At 39.4% G+C, this 27351-nt stretch overlaps 1 protein-coding gene across 1 annotated transcript in view; it reads left to right on the plus strand.

The window, feature by feature from the left end:
* Positions 1–27351, plus strand: part of LOC308564077 (uncharacterized protein) — a gene marked incomplete at its 5' end in the record, with an annotated part of 64962 nt that overhangs the window by 23823 nt on the left and 13788 nt on the right. The window contains 3 exons of the mRNA XM_081151778.1: positions 1985–2154; positions 20776–20930; positions 22410–22487. Of these exons, the coding sequence (XP_081007904.1) occupies positions 1985–2154; positions 20776–20930; positions 22410–22487 (403 nt within the window). The remainder of the gene's footprint in view (positions 1–1984; positions 2155–20775; positions 20931–22409; positions 22488–27351) is intronic.

The following is a 27351-nucleotide window of genomic DNA, read 5'->3' on the forward strand; positions in this document are numbered from 1 at the left end:
GTTGAAGTGAATGCAGAAAGTGGAGAAAATGATGTTTTGTTTACTCCAGAATATTTTCATTGGTATGTTGAAATATTTCCCCTCCTACCTACCCAAGTTCTAAAGGAAAATGGAGACACTTTTTTGTTTTTATTTTCCACCTTGAGAAGTTTCACGTCTCTGAAGCGTGAAGGAAATGTACGGAAATCAGCGCAGCGGATAGAAGAGGTAACAGAAGCTCCCAGAAGTCTTTAGGGCTTTAAAGTATGTCAATGGCCCATTAAACATGACGTGCGGATTGGATGACCCCAGCAGTTCTTGGAGTCCCTGACGTTTTCCTTCCCTTCCTTTCTGGCTTACCTCTGGCCTCGGGCTGTCTGTCTGGAATAGGTGGCGGGAGTCTTCCTCCCAGCCTATGCCTCTTGCTTCCCCATGGAGCCCGCAGGGGGTGGTGGAGAGAATGCTGACAGCCAGCAGGCTGGTGCCTGGGGCCGGACTCAGACACACACTACCTGTGTGGCCTTGAGCAAGTCACCTAGATCTTCTGGGCCTTGTTGTTGTTTTTTCACTTTTTTAAGTTCTAAAATAGGGATACCCCTTCCCATTATTTCCTTAGATGGTTGAGAATGTACCATACAGTATTTGTGATTTCATCTGCGTGAGAACACATGCACTCTGAGTGTAAGGACTATTATCTTAAAAGCAAGCAGGGGACAAGGGGCAGGCTGGCCAGGAGAAAGCTTTAAGAAAAGTCGGATTGAGAGCGAAGGGAATGCGTGGACTAGGCAGAGGAACGGCCAGCTTTGATGAAGAACTTGCAGAAATCCCGCTTTAAAAGTTCCTGAATTTACAGTGTTTCAAAGGCAGGCGTGCATACCCTGGGAATGAGAACAGAAAGTGAGGGCAGGGAAGGGAGGAGACCGGCTCTGTGCCCAGCTGTGGGTTTTCTCACTGTCACCAAGGCAGAGGGAGGTCAGTGCGCTGGAGATTCTGGCCCATCTGAAGTTACGTGACTGAAAATATAACTGCGGATGGGAGAAAGCGCCGCCCACAGGTTTGAACTTTTAAGTGGGGCATGACAAGCAAATGGATAGGCGAGGAGCCCAAGGAGGATGCCACTCAATCAACTTGCAGAAGATGGTGTGGTTCGCAGGGCTTTCCACATTTCATCTCTCCTTTCCTTCTTGACACTATGCAAACAGGAACGATACTGTTCTTTTCTGACTAAGGTATCTGAGGTCATATTGACTGGGGGCTGGTAAGTGGCAGAATGTAGGTTAGAGTGTGGTCTGCTATCTTGGTGTATTCTTTGTCCATCAAGCCACCCGGGGGCCGTATGTGCTGAAGCCCAGAGTGGTTAAGCAACTCTTGAAAGGTCACGTAGCAGTAAATAGCAGGACTTGAATTCTGGCACCAGGCTCTGTATCCCATGTACTCTCCACTCTTCCACACAGCTTCCCTACGGGGCAGTGGAAAGGTTATCTGACAACTGCTGGGCACTCAGCAGGTGCCAGGGCAACTCCCCAACCTCAGTGAGATGGCGTTCCATGGCAGTGGACACACCTAGGCTTGCCATGCCTGCCTGGGAGTGTGCCCTGCTGAGGACAGGGGTTTAAAAATGAGGTAGCCAGAGTGATCTTTTTAAAAAATTCAAGTCTGGTCCTTGCTTAAACCATTGGGTTTAAACCCTCATTGTGTCCTGCTGAGGCCACGCACAGTTTGGCAGCTGCCTGCCTTGCCATTTCACCTGGGGTCACTCCCCCCTCACTGTCTAAATGGCAGTCACTCCAGCCTTTATTCATTTCCTCTGTGCTGAGAGCCTCCCTGCCCCAGAACATCTTCCCAAGCGCCACCCACCCCTTTGCCGTGTGAATTCCCACCCTCCTCCACATTTCAGGGTAAACGTCTTCCTGGGAAGCCTCCCTAACTCCCCGATGTTACCCTGCACTCTTGTGATTTATAAGAAATAAGATGGTTTTACTGATTATTTTATTTTTAACCTCAGGGAAGCAAGTCCAGATCTCAGACTGCCGCGTGCTGGAGGATGACTGGCTGGTGGCTCTGGCTTGTCGCCAGCCGCGCTCTCTCACTCTGCACCGCTGCCACCATGTCGGCCCGGCTGTGACGGACGGCGGGCTGAAGCGACTTTTCCATCGCTGCGGAGATGTTCTTCAGGTATCTGTACAGGCTACATTACGTAACACTTTCTCCCCTTGGAGGAATTGTATGGATTGGGTTCTAATAGCTGTCTACTTACCATTCCCTTCACTCCCCATAAAGCAATATCTCTTTTGCATGGGATTGTATAACAAAATATAATCTATTGAATGGACACTACATTCACTTGGCTTAAGAACTGAAAATGATCTAAAAAGATATCCTTTGAGAAGTCCCACTCTCACCATGTTGTGTTAGTTTGCTGGGGCTACTGTAACAAAATACCACAAAGTACCTGATCTCTGCCTTCATCTCCGCAAGGCATTCTTCCTGTGAGCATGCCTGTGTTCAAATTTCTTCTTTTTATTTACTTATTTTTAAAAATATGTTTTTATTGATTTCAGAGATAGGAAGGGAGAGGGAAAGAGAGATAGAAACATTAATGATGAGAGTCATTGATCAGCTGCCTCCTGCACGCCCCCTACTGGGGATGGAGCCCGCAACCTGGGCATGTGCCCTGACTGGGAATTGAACCGTGACCTCCTGGTTCATAGGTCGACGCTCAATCACTGAGCCATGCCAGTTGGGCCAAATTTCTTCTTTTTATAAGGACACCAGCCACACTGGATTAGAAGCCCACTACTCCAGTTTGATCTCATCTTAACTAATTACATCTATAATTATTCTTAAATAAGGTTGCATTCTGAAGCCCTGGGGAGGGGACTTCAAAATATAAAGTTTTGGGAATCACAATTCAACCCATAACACATATCCCACATGATATTTTAATGTCTGTCTGGACTTTCATATAGGTGAAAAAATACTTTATAATTATCTGAGCAGAGAACTCAATATGTTACATATACACTCAAAGAACTTTTCACACGGTTTTAATATGCACTGAATTTTTCAGAAATGCAACTACCAGGTTTATGAAGGAGTATGCTTTGTTTTGTTTGACAATTTACCAAAATTATTCATGTCATTAGACAATCATGTCATTAACAGCAGCACTGTCCACAGTATTTGGATCACCAAGTAACACACCCAAAGCCCTCTCATTTATAGAAGTATGTCAGGCTCCTGCCACTGTAAAAATGATCTGAAACATGCTTTTTATTTTGTTACATAGTTTTCTTCTTTTCAGATGGAAAGAAGGGGTTGCAAAATATTCTAAGCCAGGTTTACAGATATTTCCTCCCAAAATATGGCAAATACATGCATACATATATATATATACACACACATACATATATATACATACATATATATACATATATACATATATACACACACATATATATACACACATACATATATATGTCTATATATATAGTCATATATGTGATTTATTTACATATTTGTAGCATCTGGGTGGTACAGAGAATAATGACTTTGTAAAATACATCGAAGATTCTACTATTACCTTTTAAAATTCCTTTTAAGATTGTCAATTTTTGGTTGTTTCACTTCCTTCATTCTTACCCAGTTGCTGGGGGCTCTGTCTTTTCCACACAATTTTGACACCAAGTTTTCAAAAGCCCAATATTTTAGTTGTGTCTTCAGTTAAGGGGTTTTGATGGTGGAAAATACTTTTGGGACTTTAAATTCAATAACCCTTTAAAACACTGGGGTGTTGAGTGCCTCGTTTAGTATATGCACCCACACGCATATTAATTTGAAAATACTAGTCTGATAGGAGCTGTCGGAAAGCATTTTGAATATTTGATGAGAATGTCTAACCTTCATCTGTGTTCAGAGATTAGCAAATTAGAAGGACAGAGTGCGTCTGCTCTGTTGACATTCATGGATCAATTGGTGTGCAAATATTGGATTCTTTCCAGCTATAATAATAGGCAAATAGCAACAAATGAACACTTCAGAACAGCAAAAGTATGAAATAGAGTTGTGTGTGCGTGTATGTGTTTATAATTTTTTTAATCCAGGGAAGCAGCACATAGTAGGGGCTCAGTAAGAATGTAATCAAGAATCACAAACATTTTTTCAGAGCTAGAAGGACCTTAGGGGTTCTTTAGCCTATTCCACCTGACTGTCACACCACCCCCCCCCCCCTTAAATGGCACACAGAGATTAATTGAATTGCTGGCGATTGCTCATATACTTGGCCTATTTCGAGGGATCTTATAAAAACAGTTGTGCATTTTTATACAGATGTTTTTGAGGACTTAACTTGTGAGCTACCATAGGGCTCCCTGAGGAGTGTCACCGTCAAGATTCTGCCTTTTTTTAGCACTTTATTTGTCCATTTTGAATATCATGGATTATTAAATTTTAAGACAGAGAATTCTTTATGCCTATTTTGTAAATTATTCTCTTTACGAGGAGCCATGAAATAAATTTCTCAGAAAACTTGGACCTAAGGATATTGTCCTTCTTCTGAGTAACTTGCTTGTCTTTCTTCCGTGGGAGGTGCGACAATACTTTCTTCTCCACCTTCACTGCCGTGAAATCCAGACTTGGATTTGTGAAATTAAACATCTTAATAGGATGTAGGATGACTTGTATTTTGTAAACTAATCTAAACTTTGGCCTCATTTTATTTTTTCTGCCCCTTTTTACTGTCTAGTCTTCTTTTCTTCCATACTTAATTTTATCTTTTTAAAATTTTTATTGATTGATTGATTTTAGAGAGAGAGGGGGAAAGATCGATTTGTTGTTCCAGTTATTTATGCATTCACTGGTTGCTTCTTGCATGTGTCCTGACCGGAGACTGTACTCCCAACCTTGGTGTATTGAGACGACGCTCTAACCAGCCGAGCAACCTGGCCAGGGCCACCATATGTTTATCTTATTAAACTATGGGCATTTTGAAGTTCATGTGATCCTTTCTAATATTATCCTTAACAATCTTCTTCAAATCTATTATTTATTGCACATCACAGTATGTGAGGCACTGTCAACAGACCCATCTGAGAAGTTGAGGTGAGACAGCTTTAAAAGATAGAGAATTTAAATAGCTGTCTTTTTAATAATTGGAAAAACTTTGAGGTCCTACCAGTAGGAAGAATATGAGAAGAACACAGAATTCTCTCAAGGCCTAAGGTCTCTTGAGCTAAATGAGAAAATAAATAATAGTATTTAATACATATTTTAGAACACAGTATTATTTCAAAATACGTTACGAGTGAAATTAATCCAGAATGCTCTCAAGTGGTGTAGTAATCCTGAAAGGAGGTGAGAGGCTCAAATCTGACTTGAAAACCATGCCACTGTATGACCGAACCCCAGAGATGTGGAATGTCCTATTACCTCCTTCTCTAAGTTTCATAGTCCATGTGAAAGATATAATAAATAGGGCTCTGTCTCACCTGTATTTTGAACAGGAATTCAGTCTGGCATTCCAGACAATCATTCTGGTTGGTAGGACTTTTTAGCAAACTAAGAAGGCAGTCCCAAAGATTGCTTGGCAAAGTAGACCCAAAATTGTTTGAGATGGTTTTCATTGTTTTGTATGAGTTTATAAATTTTAATCCTAGAAATTAAGACTAGAATGTTGCTGAGAATCAAACCCATGATATTAATATTTTGTGTAAGAATCTGTGCATGTTGTGTTTTAAGTATTTATAGAAGGTAAAAGAATTGGGCTTATGAACATAACAGGTTATCCTTGTGATTATAACTTAAAGTATATAATTGCATAAATGATTTATACATGTAAGCTAGGATTTGCATCCTTCCCACTCTGAGCCCTGTTTTCCCTTCTCCTCCATGCTGAATATTATAGAGAGTGACTGATGAACGTAACCCAGTTATTCATCAGCGAGCAGGTTAATGCTTAATTTCTGGGTGGAGTTTCCTCTTGTGCACCAGCTGTATCATTTTCCTGGATGTACTATGCACTTTCACACCTGTGTGTGTTCCTTCGTGCTGTTGCTGATACCCACTCCCTGTCCTATCTCTGCTTGGAAACACTCAATCCATCCTTTAAGGCACAGTGGAGATGTCCCCTCGACTGACACATTCCCCCTCCTCCTCACAGATAGGATGTTTTGCAGCCTCTGTGGTGCTCTGAGATCCCTGCCTTGAAATGAGTGTGTGTGGCTGTCAACTGTGGGATCACAAGTCCATAAAGGCACAGATAATGACTTGGACGCAGTATCTGGCCCGTAACAATCACTTAATACATGTTAGATTGAGCTAAACTAATGAGTTACATTGGCATTAAATATGCTGACAAGCTAGATAACAGACCATTCATTACTTAGTCAGCTCTTCTTTAGGATCTATAAAATTATAACAATTTGAAATATAACCCAGTTCTATTTCATATTAATGTGTTCTACGGGGAATTTAATTTGAAGAAAGACTTCCATAGCATAAAACAGCATGAAAGCCATTGATTCTGGACAAACCCTTTATTTTCAGATGAGTAAAGATTTTTTAAATATAAAAATGTAGGGCTCCAATTTCTCTTGAAAAATTAAAAGACTCTGCAACACAGGCTCCCATTCTTGAAAAGTGTCCATCTGCTAGAGCCCTCCCCAGTCTGCCATGGTCCTCACCACTTCCTGTGGCTCCTGAGATGCAAGAGCCAAGTGTCAAGAGCAGCACGAACACCTCCGCGTGATGACCTTGGCATACCCAGTAATACGCCCGGCCTTCCCCCTTTGTTTGTTACTTGCCTGTCACTGAAGGCAATTGAACTTGAGGCTCCAGCTTTGCAATAGATGTGCTTCTATGAAGCCTTGTGGGAAATACATTGTTTACAAATCAAACTCCTTCTGAAATGCGTGCAGTTTGCTAGTTAAAGGAATTGACTATGATGGTAAACTAATTCTTTTGTCCATCAAATCTGCACACTTGATTATATTTCTATGGCCTTGACAAGAGCTATATTTTAACTTAGTCCTAATTCTGAGAACTCAACTTGTCCTATTAAAATTCTATAAAAGTTTTTTTCTTTTTATTATCGTAACATTTACTTTTGCACAGGGGAAGCTTGGGTTCAGTGTGATTGCTCTTCCTTTGCAAATAACCTCTTTGGCTTTCTTTTCTCGCATGGGTAAGATCATATTGCTTATATAATTTTTATTGTGAAAATAAAGAGGTTGCCAAGACAAGTGAAAGACCAAGCAATATTAATTTTTGTCAGGGGCATGGTAAGCTCATTAGACTCAGACTTTTCCAGCCTCAAAGTTTTCCTTTTTATATACAGTTTTAAAAAACAGTTTTATTGACATATCAATTTCATATAAAATTTGCCCATACTAAGTATACAGTTCAACGATCTTTTGTTTCAGAACATTTCATCATTCCTACTTGAAGTTCAGCTGTTTTTAACCATAAACATGTCACAGGTTATTATTTACAGTTGTTTGGGGGAAGGGGATTTGTTGACCTCCTCACTCCACCATCGCTAGAAATCTCATTGCTTTATATATGTTGGATGGCTTTTTTCAAAAATCTTATTGTTTTTCTGGTTTCTGTTTCAACCATGTCAGTGTCCAGCTGACTGGGTCGCTGTGCTCGGTAATCTATTGCTCTCTCTTTCATTTCTGTGTCTTCTCTGTTTTCTTATGGAGCTTTTCTAGTTGGACATGATGCTGTGGATTCTGTTTTCTAGCTAGTTCCTGACCATGCTAGGTCTGTTTCCTGCGATGCATCCCCAGCTCTGCATTGCTCTTGAGGTGATTTTAGTCAGTTATCGCAACATGAGCTTCTTTTCATTTCTTCTGTGTACTTATGTACCTTTTTATATCAATTGCCTTGCACCTCAATTCTATTTTCGTCACTATTTGAAACATTTTGCAAAGTTATTTTCTTCTGGATCTTTGGAAATGGAAGTGACTTCTAGTATTAATAAGAATAATTTTTCTCACATCTTGGGAGCAATAATATCCTTCAGTTTTCAAATGCTGCATGTTATATAATTTTTCTGATTACTCCACTTGAACGAAGACGATTGATTCTGTCTGTTTGCCAGCTGATAGGAGCCACGTGTTCTATCTTGATTCTCTCTCTGTCCACCAAGGTACCATCAGAATTCTCTCTTCAGGATATAAGCTGGAGGTCAAACAGATGTATGAGTCCCTAGCATGTAAATTTTGATGTTAAGAAGACGTTTATCCAGTTCGACATTGCTTTCCTGAGACAGGACCACTTCTGTTCCCATTGCCTGGTGCTCTGACTATGAGCAAGTGTGTTTGTCACTGACAGCTTTGAATCAGCATGTCGCTCTTGCTTTGTTGGAAGTAGAGCCTAGTTAAGCCCAGTCTCCAAAGTGGATTGCTTCCTCTTTCTGCCCCCGCCCACTGATGGCTTGGTGCCACAGGGTGCAATGCACCATTGCTGGGCCCATGAGCTCATAGTCAAGTTCAATTACTGTGTGTTATAGGCTCCAAAGTCAATCCAGCAATGAAGCACTGAAGAATTCTCAGGGGAGAATTTCCTTAGGGAGGAAGATGCCCTCAGGAGCTAAATCTCTAATACAAAGTTGAATTTTTACAGCTGTTTTTCTCTCTCTCTCTCAGACCCATATATGAGCTCACTGGCCATCATTTCTCAGTATGACTCAGTATGACTGATTTTAAAAAATCACTGACATCATTGATTTATATTCTTAGTTTTTATTGCTGTTGTATGTTCCTCATCACATTGGTGTTTTGAAGTGGGAGGGGAAAATTAGCAACTTGCTACCGTATACTAAAAATATCCAAATATTGGCTAAATGAATGAAGTGGTTTCATGTTCAGAGGGAATTTTTTTCTATGACCCTTAAGATTTTTAGCCTAAATCCCTGAAAAATAAATTTTCTGCTCTAGTTTGTATACAGAGAAATATCTTGGAGGAGTGTGTGCTAGACCAGTGAATCTGAATGTTAATGCATATGTTAACATGCATTGAACCCCTGGGGATCCTCTTAAAATGTAGATTCTGCAGTTCTAATGAGCTCCCAGGTGATGTGGATACTGCTGCTGTGGTCAGTAAGGTGCTTGAGGAGCTGGTATGCTGTGTCCATGATATGGACCCCAATTAATTCATACTTGGATTAGCATTCAGGAAGAGACAAACTGGGAAATTCTGCAGCATCACCATTTCCATACTCACTGAGGGCCTGGTGATCTGTGATCCCTGCCCCCCAAAGCAGAGACTGTTACCAAATGATTGCTCTGTCAATAATTGTGTACCATTTCATGTTCAAATACTCATGACCTTTTTATCTGGGAGGAGATTGTTAGAGTAAGGAGGTGGCAACCACAGATAAGTCTTATCATTTTTATGACATCAATAATAGGTTTTTATTTTTTTTTAATATCTTCTTAGAGTTTGAAGTGGGGTTTGTTGTATAGCAGAAGATGTCGTAAAAATTCAGACAATTTTTTTGAAGTCATGGATAGAGCAAGAGGTCACAAAACTCCAGAAGAGAATTTTGGAAAGAAATTCTTAGGAGAATAGCCAAGGATGTGCTTGGAACTATGGGAAAATAAGCTACAGTTAAGAAGGTTAGCCCTGCCCTAGGAGAGCTGAGACGTTGATGCTTTAACATTAAATGAAAATGAATGCCCCTATTGAAGAAAACCCCTCAGTGTAGATTCCACTGTATTCTTTTGTTTGCCAGTTTGGGCATTGTTATGGTGTCAAACTTAAATTGGAGTTAATTTTTAGCATAAGACTGCTTTTATCCCCCTGCCTACTTGACATCTACTATTTTCTAGACCTCTGCCTAAGTATAATTATTACTTCTTTATTCCAATATTTTCTTTAGAGAACCATCTTCATAATTGACAGTTTCAATCTATGGGTTATGTTGTGCCTAAGAATCACAAGGCATTTAGCTGGAAAGGCCTAGAAGGCAGTAGTGGCAGTTTCAAAGAGCATGCCATCTGAAACTTGTCTGCTGGGACTATTTGGCCAGGGGATCCAGGTAGGAAAGCAATGCAGCAAGCTTTAGTGGCCTTGGATGTTTGGAAAAAGCAGATTATGTGGCCTTGGACTCATCACTGCAGTTGTTATTTAACTTCTTATACTGTGCAGTCTTTGTAAAGCAACGAAAAATTAAATTGCATTTATAGCTTAAAATAGGTCAGCTCCTTCTGAGGATAATGTTCGAGTTTTATATTATTCTCTATCAAAGAAGTCAGTCTTCTAAGTATCTTTTGCTTTGTTTTTTAAAAAAATATATCTTTATTGATTTCAGAGGGAGGAAGGGAGAGGGAGAGAGAGAGACAGAAACATCAATGATGAGAGAGTCATCGATCAGCTGCCTCCTGCACGCCCCCGACCGGGGATGAGCCCGCAACCCGGGCATGAGCCCTGCCCGGGAATGGAACCGCCATCTCCTGGATCCTAGTCAGTGCGCAACCGCTGAGCCGCGCCGGCCGGGCATGCTGTTTTGAAAACGACAGTTTGTTGCCAGCTGGGCCTGTACCCGCCCTGCCCTGCCAGCCTCTCCCTTCCCCTCAGCAGTCACTGCTCTCCATCCATTGCGCACAGTCCCTTTAGGGATAAAAATCCCTGCGGCTGCTCCAGCGTGGTCTCCTGAATTTCCCGCCTGCTCGCCGCTCTGCTGGCCCTGCAGCCCTGCAGCCCTGCCTTCCGTGGACTAATTAGCCCCGGTATTACAGGAAACCCCTTTTTAAGGCAGACCATTGACTTCAGAGAGAGGAAAGGAGAGGGAGAGAGAGAGATAAAAACATCAATGATGAGAGAGTCATTGATCGAGCCCGCAGCCCGGGCATGTGCCCTGACCGGGAATCGAACCCTGATCGCCTGGATCCCAGGTCGACGCTCAACCGCTGAGCCACGCCCGGCCGGGCTCCCACATTAACTCTTAATACAAACATCCCGCACCTCTGGCTCCCTGCCCCAGCGCCCCCAGTGTTGATGATCATCTTCATTGCGGGCTCGGTGTCTTTCTCACTCATCTTGTGCCCAGTGACTGTTCTTCTCTAATGTGCACTCTCAGGTGTAGTCCAGAAACCAGCAATTCCCCAAACACAGTTTTGCTACAGAAAAAAATAGAAATACCAATTAATACAAAAGACTAGAGAGTAGCAACATAGGCAGTTATATGAATGCAAAATGCTGGGTGTGTGTGTGTGTGTGTGTGTGTTTAAAGAGGTTAAGGAAAGATTGTTTTATCCAGGGTATTATATAAATAGGATAGTGTTTCAGTTAAGGTGAATACCTGCTTTATCATGTTTCTAAATAAATCTGTATGGAAGAAATATATAAATATCTAATCAAATTATAATAAAAATTGACAAAGATTAGAACATTTATTTAATATATATTAAGAAGGATAACTTTATTTTTAAAGAAATAAATGAAATTGTAAGGGAATGATTGATAGCTTCAAGAATATACGTATTTAAAATTTCTATACCATTAAAACACCCCAAAGGGGCTGATATATACAATATTTTAAAAAATTTATATTTCTAAAGAAGACAGACAAACTTCAAAGGATAAATGAAAAAGAGGATATTAATGCATTTCACTTAGTCTGTAAGCTCTGTGAGGACAGTGATATTTTCTTGTATTTTACTCATAATAGGCATGCAATAAACATTGCATAAATAGATGATTAAGGGGGAACAAATAGAAAGGGAACTTCTAAAAACTCATTGCTGCAGGAATATATAAAATAAACAACTGAAATATGCCAACGAAAATAGTTTTGAAAATATTATAATTGTAATTTTCAGCAATATTCCAGTGGAATTGGTACACATTTCTTGTAGTGGCTCTATAAATTGATTACTTTATGGGAGGTAATGTGATAATTTATCATAAGAGAGCATCATTTTCCATGCAGAAATTTATCTTAGTGAGGTAGCCAAGATTAAATGTTTCATATATGCATATTAAGTAGATTTTAATATTCCCATATTCAATATATATTTCTACATTAACTTTATAATATTTAATATAAGGGGGATGGTTATATGCATTTTTGCTTTGTACAAGGGTATGTTATGAAACCACATAAATGGTATTAATTCTAAAGATGCATGGAAACTGTTTATTCAGTATAAATAAAATATGTATTATTATTATTATATTCCAATTGCAACTATAAAAAATTCTTTAAGTAGCCTGGCCAGCGTGGGCCAGTGGTTGAGCATTGACCTATGAACCAGGAGGTCACGGTTCAATTCCCAGTCAGAGTGGCTTCAGGCTCCATCCCCAGTAGGGGGCATGCAGGAGGCAGCTGATCAATGACTCTGTCTCACCATTGATGTTTCTCTCTCTCTCTCCCTCTCCCTCCCTCTCTCTCTGAAGTCAATAAAAGCATATTAAAAAAATTCTGTAAGCGTGTATAAAACAATATGCATATATGCAGAAATAAAAACAATTTTATAAGGGCAGTCAATTTACAGTCTTGTTAATATTGTTTATATATATATTTAAATTATAGCTTTAATTAAAATATATAAAGTTGTCTATTATATATTATGTATGTACACACACACACATGCATATGAGCTTAGCAAACTGTTGGTCTTCCAGGGAAGCTGTAATAATTACTTATTAACCAATAGACTATCCACTGACATTGATATACTCATTAATGAGTATTTACGAGAGAGCAGGAAGTACAGTTTCAACTTAGGGTTGAGGGGAAGCTTGGAAGGAATGTTCCTGAAGCATTATCTACCTGAGCATGAGTGTTAGGGACAACGCAAATGATTCTGTGTATACAACAAAGTTTAGAGGCATTCAGGTTATAGTTGCATTAACAACAGACGGGATCGTTTTTTAGTGGATTGACTGGTGGATACCCATTAGGAGATAGTTTGCAACATTGAAAATATTAACTATGTATTTTTATGTCTTGGATATATGGGTGGCTTTTAAAGAAAGAACTGGATTATTGAGATATAATTTAAAAACCATAAAATTCTCCCTTTTGAAGTGTATAATTCAGTGGATTTTATAGTATATTCATTAAATTATGCAATCACCACTGCTATCTAATTTTAGAACATTTTCATTACCTCCAAAAGAAACCTTGTACCCATTAGCAGTCACCCCTATTTCTCCTTCCTCCAACCCTTAGCAATCACTAATCTATTTTCTGTCCCTATGTCCCTACTCAAGACATTTCATATAAATGGCATCATATAATATGTAGTCTTTTGTGTCTGGCTTGCATCAAGGTTCATCCATGTTGTAGCATGTATCAGTACTTTTTTATTGCCAAAACATTTACATTGTATGGATATACCATATTTAATCTTCCCATTATCAGCTGACAGACACTTGGGTTGCTTCCATCTCTTGACTATTGTGAATAATACTGCTATGAAAATTTGTTTACAAGTTTTTGTGTGGACACATGTTTTCACATCTCTTTATTATATACTTAGATGTGGAATTTCTGGGTCATATAATAACTCTATATTTGACATTTTGAGGAGCTGCCAGACTATTTTCCAAAGTAGCTACACCATTTTATAATCCCACTGTAGGTGGCCCTTACTTTCTTCTTTCATTTACTTATCAATAATGAACATATATTAATTTCATAATTAGAATAAAAGGGAGTTATTATAAAAGCTCTCTGAGTCCCAGTCTGTGGGCCACAGGGCTGTTGCATTTGGCACTTAATCCATTTTGGGTACCATCTTTTCTTTAAACTGAACAAAAGACCTTGCCTCATATACCATACACAGAAGCTATTGCAATCAAAGAGGAGGAAGTTCTTTGTTGGAGTAAAGAATCTGCTCCCAGGAGTTTGACCAAAATGATAGACCTGTGGGGAAGAGGTGTGGACTGTATGTTCTTCACAGGACTCCTCTGTGCAAATTGTTGGGTTCCTACCCTCTGTGTTCTTCTCACACTTACTTGTGAAAGCACATTAAAACCACCTCTGCTGATCAGGTGACTGAGAATAGGGAAGGAAGGAAGAGGGATGACAAAGCCTGCGTGTGATGGGAAAATTCATTTCGGTACATTTGGGATGTATAGCTATATCTGTACTTTTATCTATACGAGTATACCCCTGTCTCATCTAGAACAATGTCTGGTCAAGTTGGCTGTCAGAATTCGGACTAGTGCAAAGTCCTGAAGTAAGTTGCTTCAATAAATAATACAACCCATATGTAAAAGGATGTTTCAGAGTTTCATGGGAGTAACTAAAGCAGTGTAAGCATTGGGTTCTTGTCTGTCACAATAATCATGTCAATGTATTGGTGGGGTTCAAATTATGTGACTTTTAGGGCTCCATAGCAATGACATGCTGAGCTTTATTGGAGCCTGAGGCAAAAAGAAAAATCAGTAATACAGAATCTGCTTTTACTGAAAGTTTTGACATTTTATTCACCTTATATTTTGTTTGCATTAATTTTGACTTTTAAAAAGGATTGCACTAAGTAGTGTATATCTTGATAACTGGGATTTTGGGCATCCTCTTAAATTTTTCACCCAAGGAGAGTGCCTCATGGGCCTCACCTTAGTCCTAGCTCTGACTCTGACTGTATTTAGAGTTCCTTAGGTAAAAGGGATGGGAAACTGAGTGGCAGTTTACTCATGGGGAAACTGAGTCATGGGTTAGATCATTTGATGTTGTACATTGATAGGCACACAGTGAGTAACTGGGAGTCAGAAGAGTAACTCCTCCCTCCTATTTTTTTATGAAATTAGTAAGTGATACTCCTTTGTTATATATTTACTAAGGTTTAATACCTTTACTTCATTTCCCAGTTCATATATTTGATTAAAAATATGAACTGTTTTTAAAGTTCTCAATACGGTGTCTAATTTTTCAACCCATACAAAGTGAGCAAATTTCCCAATTGCTAGCTGTTTAATCCTCATTTCTGACTTTTCAGAATTTTCTGGACAGGAGAAACAGTCTCTTTTGAAGCCAGATATGGAACTGATATTACACTGGAATAGAATTTTCTGCATAATTCCTTCATTCTCTCAAAAAGATTAGGAGCTCTCTCTCTCTCCCCCTCACATTGTCTCCCTCTCTTTCTCTCTCTCTCATTTACCCTCTCCCCTTTCTTTCTCTCTCCCTCTCTCTGTCTCTCACCAACTTTTTAGAGCTTTCCAATTTGAAAGTGAGATAGTCAGAAGAATCAGAGGGTTATGAAAATTTCAGTGCATTGAAATATTTGTCAAACCTTTGGAAGAATGGCACATCCTGGAGCTATTATTGGCACAGCAAATAGTGACATTCAGTGTTTATGCTGTTTGCTCTCTGATACTGCTGGAATGAGTTTAGGTCACACACACGAGTTACCAAGAAGTGACTGTTTCTGGGCTGGCCAATAACTGTTTGTTTATTCTTCAATTTATTATCATGGTGAAGTAAAATCATTATATGTAGTTCACGTCACTGGGGAAAAGGGAAAGCTACAAATGAGAAGAGAGAACCATTTCAGCTCAGCATTGCTGAAAGCTATCCCTTGAGAATAGCTATTAAAGTGTTTTCTGGGTGAAATAAATTGGGGGATACTGCATACTAAATGCCCGTGTTAGAGATGCACATGCTTATTAACATATGAAGGCTCTGAGAAATCCTGCAGGGGGAAAAGAAAAACACCCATAGAGTTTGGTTTAACCCAGTTGTGCCCAATTTTTGTTATGGAACTTCCTTGTAGTATTGCTGTGAAACAATTTGCCCCAAAACATAGAGGATTAAAACAACAATCATTTCTTTATGGTTTCTGTGGATCAGTAATTTGGTAAGTGAAGGACTCACATGGGTGGTTCTGGCTTGGTGGTGGCTGGTACTAGAACAGCAGGTAGTGAGAACAACTAGAGACTGGCGGGCATCTTTCTTCATGTCACCTTCAGGCTTCTTTTTGTGGTCTCTCCATGCAGGCTAGATTGGGCTTCCTTACAACATGGCTTCCTTAGGGCAGTAAAACTGTTACATGGTAGCTCAGTTGTTCCAATGAAAGTATTTCAGCTCACAAGGTGACTTTTATGACTTGTAAATCATGCAGCATTGCTTCCACTGCATTTTGTTATTTATAAGTGAGTCGGTTGCAAGATCACAAGAACAGGGGGATTCAGTTCTACATCTTGAGGAAGAAGTGACAAATTCTCCAAAGAGCCTGTGGACTGAAGATATTGTTGCTACCGTCTCTGGAAAGTACATTCCACCACAGAACCGTCATCTCTCTATGGAATGTATTTAATGTTGGTTTCATGAAATGTACTTTGTGAACGTTGCTTTAGGCACTTATCACCAGAGACAGACTGGTCAAAAAAGATCTGTATTCACAAATTCTGGAGACATCCAGAAATTCACAAAGAGATTATTTGGCATGACTATACTCAAAGGTACCATTATTTTAAACCCTATGTCCCAGGGTATACCCATTTAGATGGTTAGTTTTTATGACTCAGAGAGGGTTATGCTCTAACAGTCTACATCAGTGTCAATAATTGAACCAGGTTATGTGAAATCTCTGGGCATTTATATATCTAGACTAGACTACAGCAGGTTCAGAAGTGATCCACTGCAATCCAGAATGGCTTAGAGCATCTCTCCAAATAAGGTGGGTTCTTATCAAACTGAGTGGCTTCCTGGCAGTGCAGCCAAGCCTTGAGAGACATGCAAATAAGCTACTGGTGTTTCCTGAACTTCCCAACACTCAAATCCCAGGGCCTACTTCTGGGGCAACCCAGATTAATACATACCATTATTAGGAATAAAAAAGTGCGTATGTAAATTAAATAGCATGAAGAAAATCAGTTGATTTTTGCATACAGAAGGGGAAAAGATTATGGGATGGGTTGTTAGAAAAAAGGAAGGGCCTCATTGGATTTATAGGAAATAATTTACCCAAAAGACCTAGGCTGAGGACAGTGTCCCCCAGCAGGAGGTGACTCCCAACACACTGTATGCTAGATTTTCAACATTTGGAAGCTGGTGATTAGATGAAAGCTAGCTCATCACGCTGAAATCATCACCTCAGAAATGGAGAGCTTGTTAATATGTCTCTCAAAATTTAGCTACATTGCTTCATAAGTATTTTTCCCCAGCCCATATGTTCTTCATACATGCTTATTTGTCAGGCTAAGCCTGGCCTAAGGAGGAGACACACATTCTAAAAAGAATGAATGAACCCTCATTTAAAGTCTCACTCTTGTGTGAATTATAGGCTTAAACGAGAAGAGGGCATCTCTTTTCTTAGAAATAGTCCAGGATTAATAACAAAATATTTGAATTTGAAGCATTAGCTATTACATTTTAATTGACTTTAAATCAAGGTACTTAAAATTCATTCCCACACTAAGGATGAGCTTTATAGATTTTTATCACAGAGCCACCTTGGCCCCAGAGGCACTGTTGGAAAGTCATCCAACAAGAGTTAAGGACATATATATAGTAACCGACCTACATAGGGATAAAATCCATTGATTTGAACTCGTTTCTCTGAATAGAATATCATATATACATATATATATACACACACACACACATACATATATATATATATATATATACACACACATACATATATGTACACACACAACAAATTACTGGGATATGAGTTTAGAAGAACAAAATAATATGGAATTAAAAACTATATTGAAGCCATCATCATTATTTTAAAAGAGTTTTAGAATTGCTAAGATGCTTTTTCATGAAAACGTTATATCTTTATGTAAATTATAGAGTAGGAAAGGTGGAAGCGTTGGGTACAATTGTGTTAGTTTTTTCAAAAAATCCCCCTTGGCACTTCATTTCTTGGCCCTGTTATTCTTTGAGTTTCAGATTAATGACTAAGAGCAAATGTCAGCTCATCTAAGAAATATGGAAAATATTGGCCACCACAAACAGGTTTGGTTCTTGTTGGAATGAATGAAAAATTAGGAAAATCACGTCTAAATTTGTTTTTAAGAGTTAGTGGCCACTGTTTGGGGTATGCACCTAGGTAGACTTGCCAGGTTTCCTATATCCTGCTGTTAATAATATCCTGTTTCAGGGCTGCTAGTAGACAAAGGAGCCTAGACAAAGAATTGCCTGTGAAAATGGTCACACCCCGGATCAGGACACCACTGTAACTAACCCCCACCTGTGGTGCCTTGGAAATGAAGCTCTTTCTCATTCCAGTCTCTCGTCTCTCATCTCATTTTTGTTCCTGCCTTTTCTTTTTTTATTCCTGCCTTTTCTTTCGCTCCTCTTACCGCCGGCACAAACACACACTACACTTTCGCTCATATTGCTAGTACTGTTCTCTCTAGGTTTCCTCTCTCTTTCTCCCAACTTTTTGTTTCCCAGTTTGTCCTAACAGAACGATAGCTAGACTCTCAGCTAGGGGCTCTGAAGCTTTCTTTCTTATTTCAGTCTCTCATTTAATTTTGTTCCTGCTAGGCGTTTGTGAACTTGGACTGGAAAATAATTCATGTGTTTATTTTCACTTTACCCTACAGAAATTCAGCATCTCCCTCTAGAACGACTAGAGGCACTGAGTCATCTAGTACTAACAATACCTGTGACTTAGTCACCTGTAGAAGGCATGCTTATTTTCATTTCACATTAAAGTTCTTGCAGAATCTCAAATTGCAGTTTATGTCTATCGCTACTTCAAAACTATGACAGTTACTGGACCAGCAAGTGGATCATGTTGTAATCCATATTAATAAAAAAGTAAATATGTTGTTATATCACAAAATTTTAAAATTTTGATAACTGTATTTCAATATAATTAGTTTCCTTTGTAATCCTATGTATTGTTTTTATTCTTTTACAAACACTATTCTGACCTGGTTTCACCATAGGCTCGCCAAAGGGGTCCAGGGCGCAAAGAGGGCCAAACCCTTCAGTCAGCAAATAGGCAGGGCTCGAAATCCATGCCTGCTTCTTGGGTGTCTCAGGGTGTACCCAGCTGCCATTAAATAAGGAAGCATGATATATCAAAACAAAGTTAATTTTGATAATCTTTAGAATACTATTGAACGTGATACTTTTGGTGCTGATAATGAACGGGGAATGTATGCCAGTGACGGTTATTTGAATTCTAGAAAGCTGAGGGCTGCCATCCAGCGCAGTGGGCCGCCCCTGGGGGTCCTCCGGAGAGAGCGTGAAGCTGCGGGTGTGAGGCATCGGCCTCGGCCTTTAGTGCTGCTGACGCGGGGCGGGGGGGAATCAAGGGGTGGATCAGAGGCACGGGACAATACTCCAAGGCCATTATGATTTCAGATAATTCAATTTTAACTTAGCTTGTCGGAACGTTCAGGTCCTACTGGTAGAAAATTCCTGTTGCCTGGGATGACAAGTGGCTAGCCTGGAATGATGGCTCTCTCTGTTCCTTTTTACATTAAATGGGAGTAGCCCTGCCATGCATGTGAGGGCCATGCGGGTCCCCCTGGAGCCTCGGTAAGGCCGCCACCACAGAGCTGAGATCCAAGCTCACTAGATCCGAAGGGCTCAAGGGGTCCAGTTCAGCTCAGGAAGAAATAACAGTGACCTGTGCAACGGATAATACCCTCCGGCTATTTCAAATTAATAACCTTTTAACAAAAAGAGCACTTATATCTAAATATCTGCTTTAGAATCTAGTTTTTACAAACTGGGTTTGCCATAGGGAGGCAAACCAGCATCCCGCACTCCTGCCGCTCTGTTGGTGATGCTGTTCTAATGCGCTCTAGATGCAGTGCGGATCGAAGGCCAGACCAGACCGAGGTCTCGCCTGGGCTTTCCATCATTTTTTAGTGAAAAGTTTAAAATATACTTAAAAGTGGAAGGAATTATACAGTTCACACCAATACTCACATCTTGGCTTTACAATGAAGTGATATTATATCCACTTTATGACAAATGTATACCTATCCATTCCTCTACTGTCCATCAACCCATCTTTAAAAAAAAATTAATTTCATGAAGACATCTGGTATATTTCACTCCTAACCACTTCAGCATGTGTATTATTACAGTTCTTTTCATTCATTTTGTGAAAAAATTTACATATAATGAAATGCATATATTGTAAGTGTACTACTTATGGGATTTTGACAAATGTGTACACTGTATAACCCACCCCTATCCACAAGCATAGAACATTACCGCCACCCCAGAAAGTTGCCTCAGTCTCTTTTCACTTAGTCCCCACACTGCCATCCTCCAGAGCTTATCACTGTCCTGAGATTTTCCATTATAAATTAGTTTTGCTTTGTTCAAAAATAACATTTTTTTAGGCTATAAAATTAATACATTTATATTAAAGAGCATTTCAAAACAGTATTTAAAGAACACGATGGAGATTATAAAATACATAAAACATCTTGTAGTCATCATGTTCACTCAAGCCTTTGTTTTCTCAATTAAAAGCTCTTCATAAAAATACATTTTAATGGCTACATGATAGCCGGTTTCTTGGTGAGCTCCTGTAGGCCTGCAGTGGCTCTCGAGTTACTCTTCTGCCCTAGTGTAATCCTGTGCCATCCTGAGGAAGGTGTGGCAGAGTCAGTGGACAGGCCCGAAGGAAGGCGGGCTGGCCCAAACAGAAACGTGCTAGTTTTGATAATTTTAGTCATACTCTTCTTCCTTTTTTTGCTGAGCTCTTTACATCTCAGCTATGGGCTTCTAAGATAATTCTCTTATTCTCTAATCCTCTCTCTTAGTTACTAAAATCTCCTGATCCTTCCCTGCTCTGAAGGGATTCTGAATGGAGAGTTTCTAATGAATGTTCACTTGATTTTAATCATCAGGAGCTGAATGTGACAAGCTGCAGTGGTCCTGGGCTTATGGGAGACAAGGTCCTGTGTCATGCAGGGGCCCTTTGCAGCAGATTGACAGCCGTGGACATAAGTTGGTCCGGGGCCACAGATGTGGGCGTGATGGCTCTCATACAAGGAGCTTCAAGGTAACCCACCCAAAATTTCCCTGCCATTCACCCAATTAATTCATTGGTAATATGTTTTTAAAATACTCGTTCTTATTATATTCAAGCCACTGTTCTAATTGTTATGTCTGCATCATTTTAATCACCAGAACATCTCTATGAGGTAGGTATTCTTATTTTCCCTCATTTTTCTGAGGAGAAAACTTAGGCACAGTAAGGTTAAGAGAGGTGGGGTGGATGCAGGGTGGAGGGGATCAATGGGGGACAACAGGGGACATCTGTAATACTTTCAACAATAAAGATAAATAAATAAAAAAAGAGAAACAAGCCATAGTGTGAGATAACCATTACTATGATGAGTGACTTTATCAAGGGTCCTCTAATCATCCTTCTCAATGTGAAAAGTTTCCTTCTAGAATGTTTTAGGATAAAAATTTTCTATTAAATCAACTTCAAGTTTTAGTGAAGTTTCAGCCTTTTAAAATTGAACCTTGTTTTCACAAAGAATCCATACTGCTGATATAATTTGGTGATTGTCAGGTAAGATGCTCTTTCAGCTTTTCTGATTTTGTGCATCCAATGGGAAGACATGTGTCACATAAAAAGCACTGTTGCTTTTTTTTTAAAAAATATGTTTTTATTGATTTTTTTTTTAGAGAGAGGAAGGGAGAGGGAGAGAGAGGGAAACATTGACGAGAGAGAAACATTAATCAGTTGCCTCCTGCACAGCCCCTGCTGGGAATTGAGCCTGCAACCCAGGCATGTGCCCTGACTGGGAATCGAACTGATGACCTCTTGGTGCCTGGGTGGATGCTCAACCACCATGCCACACCAGCTAGGAAAAGCACTGTTGCTTTTATGCCCCACTCTATTTGGTGATAAATCTAAAATCAAATGCTATGTAAGACCCACTATATTTCATTTTGTTGTCAATTTCTGGCTGAAGCTTGGCCTGGTGCTGAGTATAGAGAAACTCTGTAATGATCATTATATCATTGCATGTTTTTCTCAATTTGTGTCTATAGGAAACTATTTCTGGCTTAATGACATGGTGGTGATGATGGAAACTATGGTTTAAAGGATCACACCCAGAATGTTCCATATCCCTTACACAACCATAGTCCTTTGATACAACCAAAGCCTTGATAAAATAATTTGAAATAAAAATGTTTTCTACAAAGACAAAATCAAAGTCACAGAAAAGAAATCTAAGAAATAAAGACTATCTATCTATCTACCTACCTACCTACCTACCTACCTACCTACCTATCTACCTATCTAATCTATCTACCTACCTATCTGTCTTTGTAGTTGATTTATTGAGTCCCCCAAAGTTGATAAGCAAAAATTAAAGTACATTGCTTACCAAAACAAAATTCCTCTTTCGGTATTTTTTAGTCTATTTAAATAACTAATAAACTGCAAGCTTATGGTTTGAAATCTTTCTTTTTAAATAAAGACATCATTGAGATGTAACTTTCCTTTTCTGTAACTTCTCAGCCTTCAAGGACTCTCCATCAATGGATGCCAGATTACAGACAAAACTATTAAAGCCTTAGTTAAAAAGCATGGAAACAGGTAATAATGATACGTTTCTCATTTACATGTACCTTAAATGTATGTATCACCTATCAGCATACATTGTGCCTTCTGCTGTCTTATTTGTATTGCATTATTTGGTGTTTTCATCAAGCACTCATTGGGGTAGGAATTTGCCACTTGAGTAAACTGAGGTCCAGAGATATTAAGTGACCTGCTGACTGGCACACAGTAAGTTAGACCTTCCAGGTTTAATCATACTGTTCTTTGTTTTTTGGCACAATTCAAGGAAACATCGTGAGACCTTTCCCCCTGTCTCCTCTTGTTCAGAATCTCAAAGCTAACCACAAATAACTACAGACCTTCCCCATCGCGATTTGATTTCCACTGTCTTGGGATGAAAGAGTTTATACCATCCATTTACCCCACCATTCTGGAAAGATCATCAAATGACTATATTTTCAGTAGCTATGATTCTCCCTCAATTTGGGGAAGGAATTATCGAGCCACTACAGAAAGATGACCGGTAGCAGATGGCACCTGCACAGAGCACTCCAGGGGAAGTGACGGGGCTTGACTTCTGTAAACTGAAGGCTTCCCAGAGACACAGGGAGTCCTCAGATAAAGTGACTTTTCTGATGGGTGTCCATCTGGTTTCTCAGGGCAGCAGCTACTTCCCCTATATCCTGCAGGAAACATTTAGAAAGAAGCTTCATGGACAGAAGTATGGGCTTCTGTCCTTATTTCTAAGGTGAAATGATTCAGAGGGTGACAGACTTTCCTTCCTCCAGTTTGAGGCTGCTTCTGATCTGTGGACATTCCGAAGGGGCCTGGTGAGTTTTGTCCAGTACGAAGACCAAGGTGCCGGTTGTGCATAGTCAGCCTCTGGACAAACAGAACTTTTATCTTGGGCATTACCTGCAGAGAGAGGCTGCTGCCTGCTCTTCAACCTTTTATTTGTTTGTTTTAAATAAACTTTCCCAATGCCATGAGCCTGGGACAGTATAACTGAGTAGTACATTAGATGTGATGAGGCGTTAAACACAGGGTGCCTAGTGACCTCAACGTGAACCGGAAGTTTGATGTCTCCTCAAGAATCTATCTGAAACATCTTCACTTCAATCAACTCTCTTCCTTATTATTTTATAAATCTTGAAGCATAGGTTTCAGTTTATAGTGTGTTTTTGGAAAGAGTAGCTGAGAAACTCTAGATATTTGCTTAAGACTGGTTATTTCTGATGCCTTAGACTTTCTACTTTATAAGCAGGAAAGCATTCTACTAAACCAATCTAAGTAGTTGGGCAACTTGTTATGAAGAGGAAATATTGGATGAATTATAATTTCTTTACAGATGACCTATCCTTTTACCCATTGACACATGATTTATGTTCTTTTTCTTTCTCAAATTTGTACTTCTCTTTGAAGCCTTCTTTGAGTAGTGTGTGTGTGTGTGGGGGAGGGAGTGGGAATTATATCGATCTGTTTATTAGTTATGTGAATTTGGGGAAATTATATCCTTTCTGAGCACCAGTTATCTTATTTATAAAGGGTGGGTCCTAATGATGATCAGGGAGTGCTGTTGTTGAAAACTGAAAGAGACGATGTACATAAAAACCTTCATGATGAGTACTTAATATGTGCTCAATAAATGCTGCTTTATTTCATTCCAGCCTACACTGATTATCCTCCTCTTTGAGTGCCTGTATCACACACTTTTGTTCCCTAGTGTTTCTGTAAAGATAACCCTTTTCCTTAGCCAACTTTTAAAGCAAGAATAGCTTTTGCACCTGCAGGATCTGGCACAATGCAGGAAATAATTTGGGGAAACACCATGATCCTCCCAAGGCCAGCAACCTGTGAATTGTGTAATAGCTTATTTGGTAGAAAAACACACCAAGGAGAATGGCCCCTGTGATAAAACAGGGCTCTATCTGGCCAATAAAAACCTCATCGAATTGAATTCTGATTGGCAAAGTATACAAGTAAATTAATATTTCTTAAATAAGTTGGCAGCAAGCTGTGGTTTCTCTGAATTATCTCGAGTCTTTTGAATCCTAGTCTCTGAATAATTTTGACATAAGTCAACATTAAATGGAAAGATAAAACTAGAAATGAAGTCTTGGCAGGGAATTCCAAGATGGTTCCTGTTGCCAGTTTCCAATCTCACCTTCACTCATTTTGGAATAGGAATGCCAATGCTCTAGTTCAGAAAAGTTTCAGTGTATTTTTCTTGTTTCTTTGTTAAAACTATTACTATTTAGGTACATTTGCTTCTAATTGTTTTTAATGCATAGGCTTTTTTTTTTTTTTTAAATAGTTGTACCTTTTTCATATTTAGTGAATATTTTCTTACATTATCAAAAACTTGCCATTAGCATCTTTTCAACATTTGCAAAATTTATTAGCCATCTCTCAAACTTTGAGCAGTTAGAATATTTCTGATTTTTTAAAGTAAATGCTGCCTAAAAGAGACATCCTTTTGCATGGAGATTCCTGTTTCCTCTTTACCCACTATTTAGGCTGGATTCTCCAAAGTGGGATTTCTGGGTTTAACCACGGCTGTCAACAAAATCCTGAGTGTTCGCAGCAATTGTGTAAACAATAAAATACTTTTTTGACAAACTTTGATGGATTCAGTGTCAGCTTAGATCTGTGGATTCTTATCAATTGATATGAAAAGTAGCAAATATGGACAGAAATATGTTCCTTCCATTTTGGAAGTTGATTCATAAGAATTAGAGGGATTTAGCCTCTTGATGAACCCATAAAACCTTTTTACTGTTAGGAAAAAAAGCATTCAGTCTCATTGAGGGGAGAATCTATAACGTGACATCTGGGAAGAAAATAAGATGGGATAAAGCTTGCATGGTGGTGGAAATGACAATTTTTGATTAACAAATTGTCAGCATGGGGCAGAGCCCTTCAATTTTCAGCAATTGAAATCCCAGCATTAATCAGCTTTTGTGGAATGCCACCCGCTGTTCGCACAGCAGCGAGGAGGCAGTAATGAAGAACTGCAGAACTGGCGTTAGATCAGAGATCCTGCTGACTGGAGTGTCTTTATTTCGTGGGAAGACTGTTTTGTTGTTACTCAGGAATTGGCCGAAACATGTCATATCCTCATTTTCTGTGAGTGCTTTCTTTCAGGACAATAAATGGTGCTAATAAGGTGACAGGCCTCCCACCAAGTAGAACTTTGATATATGTTGTGTGAGCGCATTAATGTAAAATCAGAATTACAAAAACACAGGGAGTGTTCCCCACTCATAACTGTCATTTTATGTAACGCAAAATAAATCATACAATCTCGTTGGCCCCAGGAAGCATAAACCACTGATAAAATAATGACTTGGGTTTTTATAAATTAGTTTAATTAATCCACTTCTTTATTGCTTATTAGGTTCCTGCAATGCCAATGCACAAGGCACTGCAGAGACTAAATAGATGCACAGGCGTAGCCCTGGTGTGCAACAGCTCATAGTATCCACATACACTCCATTGTTTGGTCCACATGTTTTTACTTCCTCTATACTCTTGGTCTATTGAATAAATGTGCCAGTATTACTCATATGTGAATGTGACACTCCTAACTCCTCTGTCTATAAGCTATTGTTTTGTGCTTTTTTCCTAGAATTGAGGCTAGGACGGCTAGTTCATCCAGTACTCTTGGTCTGTCTTGGTACCAAACTATACAGTTTCAGAAAGGTTTTTCAAGGCTAAGTAGTATATAGTCTGTCACCTAGAGAAAGAACAAAAGAAACTGATGGACAGGATCAGATATTATGATCTGGTATTGTCTATAACCATGAGCAGTTCCATGGAGCAAACAAGAATGTGAGATGGAAGTTAAATCATTTGTGGTTTAAAGAAAAGAGAGCCAACCACGGGCTGTTCTCAGTAGAGTGGTTTAGTAATTTGTGATGCAAATGTCAAATAGGAGGCCTTAAATTGGGGTGGATGACTGGGCTTCAGAGAGCATGTGAACATCCTGAAATTATAAATAACCTTTAATATGTAAGAAGCCGTGTGTTTTCTTGAGGAGATAGTCTACAACCTTCACTGGATTCTCCAAAATAATTATGAATCCTAAAAACAGTTATGAACTATTGACCTAGGACGGGGTTGGTGGATTTTTTTCTGAACAGAGCCAGGTAGTAAATGCTTTAGGCTTTGAAGAACATACAGTCTCTAGAAACAAATGGGCATGACAGTGTTCCAATGCAGCTTTATTTACAAAGCCAAGGTAGCCCAAGGGCCATGGTTTTCCTCCCTCTGGCTTATGTTTTGATTTGGTAAAATAGAAATTTCAAAATTTTCATTTTTTGCACATTCATAGAGGGCTTAATGTATGGAATAGTATTTCCAGAGAGTTCAGCTGAGGGGTTTAGATTATGGTGGGGAAGGGTGGGCTGGGTCAGAGGCCCAGAAGTACTAAGCAGAAGGGATGAGGGTAGAGAAGGGATGGCTTTCCAGGTAATCTCTTTGAGGAGAGTGGCCACTGGGCCTCATGGCCCGCCGACTTCTCTTAGGTGATGTTACTCCTAGCAACTACAGTTTCTGCAGTCGTCAGACTTTGGGTGTTCTTTCAGGCTGAACCCCTGCAGTCAAGGAACAGGATGGTGTAAAACCCTTATTGTTACTCAGTCTTATAACCAAAATCCCTGGTTATGGTTATTTTCAGCTCTTGTGTCTTAGCATCATACTTGTTTGCCATAATTTGGTTGGGATCTATAATAACGTAGTCATACATTTCCATAGGGTTTATGGGCTTCAGAACAGCTTATAAGGTACTTTCAAGCACATGATCCCATACAATGCCAAGCATTTTCCTTTTATAAACTTACTGCTTTTCTCTTATGATTTCTTTGCAATTCTGGGAAAAGTCAGTTTAAGAAAAGAGAGT

This window comes from Miniopterus schreibersii (genome assembly GCF_964146895.1).
Source record: "Miniopterus schreibersii genome assembly, chromosome: 11".
Taxonomy (NCBI): domain Eukaryota; kingdom Metazoa; phylum Chordata; class Mammalia; order Chiroptera; family Miniopteridae; genus Miniopterus; species Miniopterus schreibersii.